This window comes from Papaver somniferum, chromosome 10 (genome assembly GCF_003573695.1).
Source record: "Papaver somniferum cultivar HN1 chromosome 10, ASM357369v1, whole genome shotgun sequence".
In the NCBI taxonomy this organism is placed as follows: Eukaryota; Viridiplantae; Streptophyta; class Magnoliopsida; order Ranunculales; family Papaveraceae; genus Papaver; species Papaver somniferum.
In genome coordinates, this window is record NC_039367.1 from 25,660,335 (window position 1) to 25,666,889 (window position 6,555).

Consider the following 6,555-nt stretch of genomic DNA (forward strand, 5'->3'; position numbering starts at 1 on the left):
ACTGTTTTACAGTTGGGTTCGACCAAAAAAACCTAGCCCCAACTGATTTACAGTTAGGTTCGATCACAAAAAACCCAGCCGTAACTGTTTTACAGTTAGGTTCGACAAAAAAAAACCCAGCCGTAACTGATTTACAGTTGGGTTTCGACCAAAAAAACCCAGCCGTAACTGGTTCAAAATTGGGTTTTCCTAATTTTATCTAGTTATAGTTTGGAGTTTATCATCACCTAACCGTAAATTTTTCTTACGGTTGGCTACAAAGGAAAAATCCAACTGTAAACCGCTCTGGAAAGCTAAAAAATTCAAATTTTTACTTATTTTCAACAATTTTGAGAAATAAAAAGAACATTGATTGGGTGATTTAAAATTTAGGATTTTAGTCAGAAAAAAATCTCCAAAGTTTCTCATTTTTTTCAACTTTTTCTTCCCACCAAAATCACTTAATATGATTTTTCGTCACTGATTATATAAAAAATCTTATCAATCTAATTATTAGTTAATTAGGCTATTAGCACTAATAGTCATTATCAATCTAATTATAAAGGTTGTTTAGTCACTATAAAATTATTTTAAATAAGGAGTTTTTGAATTAATTATGAATGACCCGTTTTTGTCCCATTAGATGAAGCCCCTGAATTGGAGCCCAATAATAGCTTTCTAAATAAAACATCAATATTTACGTTATCCCTTTCCTTTTTCTATGCTGTATGTTTAGTTTCCTTTCTTAGGAAAGTATCATGATTTGGCATATGAAGGTACGAATTTAACGAAAATATACGCGCTTAATTTTGTGCTTTCCATTTAAAGGCAACTAAAAAAAATTGGTCTATATTAGAAGAAGAATCGATCTTCAATAGTCGATCGTCATGGCATCTCAATTAGTTATGAATTTTTTAATGCTCCTACTAGCTTTGGTTTCTGCCTCGACTGCAACAAGGGATCTCCAGCAGAATGGCATCGTCAATCAAGTTTGCAGTCTGACCAGAAGCCCTAGCTACTGCAATAATGTATTAAATCTTATTCCCGGTGTTAAATCTGAAGATCTTTATAATATAGCAAACGAGATGCTTAATCAAGGTTCACTCAAGTCGGAAGATATTCTCAACAACATCAAGCATTCAAGCTTGACTTACTTCCGAATGCGACAAGTACTGCTCAAAAAACCCACCTTCAGTACTGTCAAATAGATTATACCGTTGCATACTACGGTTTTGGGTTGGTTTCTAAGATGTTATTAGCACCAGATTACATTGGAATAAACAGAGCAGCAACTACTATTCAAATCTCGGCAATGAATGTGAGGGTTTTTTCCGATCACCACCGTCTGCTCCATCTCCGTTAACACAGACGAACTGCGACTTCTTTAACTTGGTCGATATTCTTGCAGCTGCCTCTTATTTATTATCACATCCATGATTTATTTACGGGCTCTTTATTAATTTACTTTCTTTAATTTATTGTTCAATTTTTCCCATTAGTTTTGAGAAGTGTTTTGGCTAAGTCACTATTATTAATTCAGTTACCATTATATTTCTGTAAAAATTATTGAGCACATTGCTTTGCTTATCGATTTTTTGACCTGGCTCAGTTTGGATTTAAATTACTTCGACCAGGATTCGCGAATAGATAAGACCATGAGTGACCGAAGTCACCGAACCTCCAAAGGGTATTAAATTACTTCCATTCGCGGCGGGTATTAAATTACCGAACCCCCATTGTCTCTCTTCCTTGGGACGGAGGGAGTAGATGTAGAGACAAAAACTGAATGTCGATAAAAAAAAAAAAATATTTGAACTAGAGATGGTAATTCCATGTTCACGGCAGAAATGGTACACAAGAAATTGCAAGAACTGATAATAATAAGAAGAAACGAGAAGCCAACAAATCCTCTATGCTTGAGCAAATTTTTTTTACAATGTAGCATCAGTTAACAAAGAAGTAACAACACCATCTATCTATTCTGCATACATCAACTCAATTCCTAGTCTGTCAGCAGAATTCTGAAAAGGGCTCGCACTGGATCAGACTGGCTTCTATTCTGGAGGGGCAGGAGCAGGAATTATTCCCCATCTCTTACGAACAACGGCTAAATCCTCATGGAAATGCTGTTCATAATAGATACACATGAGATCTGTACACTGCATGCCAGCTCGTGTTGCCCACGGCAAGTAGTGTTTAAAAAACAGAGCCCTTTGCTTTTCATTAAATCTAGCCGTGCCACCAACAACTGACAACAGGCACATCGGTAGATACATCTGCTCAAATTCAATGACCTTGAGCGCAGACTCACCGATTAAGTTGGTTGGAAGATCAAATAGGGTATGCCAGAAATCATGCACCTCGCGGGCTCGCATTGCTATATATGCAAGTTCCCCTGTCTCCATGAAACGCACTGGTGGACGGTCATCAGGAGAGAAGTTTCTTGATCCCATAAATCTAGCATAAGCTGCACCAATTGTGTTCTCTGGTAGGTCCCATGCATGCCCCACGTTAGCAGATATTACACGTGGACGCTCCAACAACATAGCCTGAGGAAAAGATTGTAAGGTACAGTAAATGACAGTAAATAATAAAGAGGACGTCTGAATGTTCAATACGCAGGATAAGAAATGAAGGACAATGGACTTCACAAGAAAAAACGAAAACGCTATAGAAGGGGAAAAAACAATGCAACCACTCATGAGTTTGTTAAAAAGAATGACTTAGAAAAGCTTTCCGAGACCTTTTTCTCCACCATTTTGGTAACTCGGTGTTAGATTGTATGTTTCACTCAGCAGACTAAGTTATAGATATCATTTAACTCTCAAATCATTCGAGAAGGAAAACATAGTATAAGTAATGAAACCTATGAACTAGATTGATAGAACAAAAAGAACCATATTCTTTCGCATCTATAAAGGAAACTTCACCATGATGTTGTCGAGTCTTTACATCGTTCCAAATCCAAAATGATGGAACATAAAGTTAGCTCTAATCAACAGAAAATCAGAACTCCTGGAATAAACCACACAAACCCGTCATTGAGGGTCTTCTGGAAATCTAGGCCAGCAATGGTGTCACTCAAACTCAACCTTTCTGATAGTTCTCCAAGAACCCTACCATGTGAACCCGACATGAAAATAAACTATCCTGCTGCAGATCCCACTATCTGAGGGATAAGGTCTAACCATACAATTTCCTTTCACATGAAAAATGGAAGTGTTCTTCCAATCTTTCCAGCATTCAACCGTCTATATTTCCATGGCGTTTCAAGTAATGGTGGAATCTTTATGACGCAGCAGTTGTAAAGAAGAAACTAGGGTTGATTCACACAGAATGTAGAAGAAACTCAACTGAAAATAGAATTCAATAATATTAATAATGATAACCGCCTAAAAAGGTGTTTGATAAACCCACTTATACCAGGGTTTCCTAGCTAAGAATCTAAATAAAGATATTTTAAACCCTGCCCCTTAATCTATAAGTAAGCCACCTAACGTATTAACGACCAAATAACTTAAATAAGAAAAGACAATATAAGCAATTATGCCCCTGCACCAAATCTTGAGGCTTACAGTTTCTCCATCTTTTAAACGGTGTCAAGATACAACTTCTCATATCACCATCAAAAAGTTCAAAATTTTGAAAACCATTAATAGGGGGTTAACCGACATATATTTGGTTAATAGTTAGTTCTGTTTCGTAGTCGACCATTTCATTGCAAATGGATAAATGATGAGAGAGCTTAAAAAATTCATCCCATTCTACAAATTCAGTAAAAGACTAACACCGCAAAGGGTCAAGAAACTTACTCTGCCTTCTGGGTTGTTCTTCATCCTCTCTAAAACTCTTTCAAATGCTGGTTTTCCAGTTGTCTCCCCTAAAGCTGCTATCAAATCTGCCCGACTTGGGTCCATTAGTGCACCAAATGCTGAACCTACAGCAACAGCCGCTTGCTGCCACCCTTTAAGTCTGATACGTCCACCTTGCAGCATTTTATTGTTCTCTCAAATTCTAATCAGCAAAACAAAGACAGAAAAAAAATGATTCATTAAGGGATCCAACAATCCAAGCTTTGGTTTAAGCATCTTACTAAACTACGTCTTGCTTGAATGAACCAATTCATACAATTGAAACTTAAGAAACGTATTCTATTTAACAGGAAGAGATTTAAAGCCTGTTTGGTTTAGATTTCAAAAATCGTTCTCCAGTTCTATTTTTTAACATTCTCGGAACAACATTTTTCTTTTGTTTTCGTTTTCATTTTCATTTAGATTCAAAGATATGTTTGGTATGCATTTGTTTTTAAAACCATAACCTCGGGTAAAACACAAATTGACTGATACAAAAAGAGCCGAACTGAAGATCAATGAGGAGAAATACCTCTTTCATACATATGACTTTACACTCCGGTGTCTTGTTCCTGAAGAAAAACACAAAAGCTCATCAAAACAAATGGCAGTACGACAGATCATAATTGTGAAAACTACATTCACACGACGTCTAATTAGTAGACATTTGATGATCCACATAATTTGTAGTAATAGTTGTACACAGCTGTATGCCAAAGTTTGAAAATAAGATCAACCGATAAGAATATATTGTTTCTATTTTTCCACCAAACTTTAAGAGGCAAAATTTCCTTCCGATGGACCATGGAGTAACTCTACCGACTCCTCTGGCACATCTTAAACTCTTTACACGACGTCAAAAAAAAAATTCAAACTCTCCTGTAGTTACCTTAAAAGTAAAGCTAGCTAGCTATTTTCAGTTACTGAGCATAATCTAAGATTTCAGTGGGGCAAAGGCATGATAATAAAATCAAGAATCAAGCACCTAATTAATTGTTAAAGCCAGATGAAATGGGATTCGACATACTCCAACACCAAAAACAATGATCATGATTCATGACATTGATAACAGAACTTGAGTTTGTATAAAAACGATTATAGCTTGAAATTCAGATTTACCATAGATTATAAAAATGATCACATTCTTTAGCTCAATAGATCAGTATTATCTTTAACGCAACTCTTAACTGTCAATAATAATGGCGAATGGAAATGTTCGGCCAGGCAGAAAGTATATGATATAGGTAAGGACAACAACAGCTTTCATATGCTAGGCTCCAAAAATGACAGTTCGCTAGTAAACTTACTGATATAATTGACAGATTAATGTATACGGCCGGCAAAATATCATCAGAAAATCTTAAATCCTACATCAAAAAGTCGAACTCTTGAGCACACGAGTTCAGAATGTCTGCAGCTAAATTTCTACGAGGAGATGCACAAATTCACTCTCAATGTTGTCTCAAAAGCCAAGACGGCCATGTCTTTTAACACCAATCAGATGTGAATCATATGATATATATACTCACACTCTGTACAAATTAGTAACCAATCGAAATCTATTAGCAACCAGATTTGTTTATTCAGATTCCTACTGAATGATCATTTGGTAAAAGGATCAACCTAATTAGTAGATTAAGATGGCTCATAAGGTGATTAAGTACGTCGCCAAGAGAACTGGAATGAATCCCAAGTTTCAGAACCAAGATTGAATGTCAATTTAAGGGGATAATTCAGACATTCTCGTTCGGCCATAACTGAAACAAATTTCACGCTTCAAGAATTATAAGATTACCCTTACCTTGTGTAGTTCTGGGCGTAACAAACTGTTGCAGATACGAAGAAGAAGATTGAAATAGGTTAGGGTTTCAGTTTTTGTTCACGGGTTTGATCAAACGGAGTCGATTAAAGACTACTACAGAGTATAGACCTATTTCCGATGTCCCTGCTTCCAACTCCAAGCATCCTGCTGCTGCAAATCGGGGATAATGATGGCCAAATTTCAAGCTGGAGACCCCGAGGGAACAAGACTCTGGGCCTAGGGTGCTGGTAATAAAGTTGGAATAAAGAGAGATTTGTTAATAGGAGCGAAGGCCCTGAAGCATGGAAGAACAGTAAAGACTAAAACAACAAAAGGAAGAATATGAACCATCAGCTAGGGTGAGCATGGGCCGGTATGGACTGGTTTTCATCTCATTCGCATCCAATCTAATTGATTTTAGATTTCAAATTTGGCATCCGCATCCAATTGAGCATCCATCGGATTTGACGCACGGATTGCATAAGGATAGTCCAATAGATTTGTTTTATAATTAAAAATTTATAATAGAGAAATAAAGGCAACAAGATTATGGACGGATTTAAAAATAAGACTGTAAGAGTAGTGATTGTATTGAAGGTAACAGTTAAAGTTGAAAGATACAAGACAAGGTCCTTATATAGACATGACAAAGACAAACACATGACTCATGTGTTTACAACTTACAGAACAATAAAAGAGATATCCGTACAACTAAGACAGTCTGTTAAGAATAAGCCACGATGAAATGAGAACCATTAGATGGTTTAACAGCCCCCCTCAAACTGAAGTCTGGACAACAGGCATAAGTTTGGACTTAAGCAGACTGAACTGAGATTTGGAGAGTCCCTTAGTGAACATGTCAGCCACCTGATGAGAAGTATGAATGTAGGAGACTCGCAGAAAACCAAATCGAACAAGATCTCG

At 36.7% G+C, this 6,555-nt stretch overlaps 1 protein-coding gene across 1 annotated transcript; it reads right to left on the reverse strand.

Annotated features, from left to right (window-relative positions):
* Window positions 1–1,857: 1,857 nt before the first annotated feature.
* On the reverse strand, window positions 1,858–5,882 carry LOC113317125 (ubiquinone biosynthesis protein COQ4 homolog, mitochondrial-like). Its single transcript, XM_026565257.1, has 4 exons — window positions 5,632–5,882; window positions 4,363–4,402; window positions 3,792–3,993; window positions 1,858–2,528 (listed from the first exon to the last, which is right to left on the reverse strand). Exons 3-4 carry the CDS (start codon window positions 3,972–3,974, stop codon window positions 2,034–2,036), a joined length of 678 nt encoding a protein of 225 aa, XP_026421042.1. The 5' UTR covers window positions 3,975–3,993; window positions 4,363–4,402; window positions 5,632–5,882; the 3' UTR covers window positions 1,858–2,033.
* Window positions 5,883–6,555: the final 673 nt, after the last annotated feature.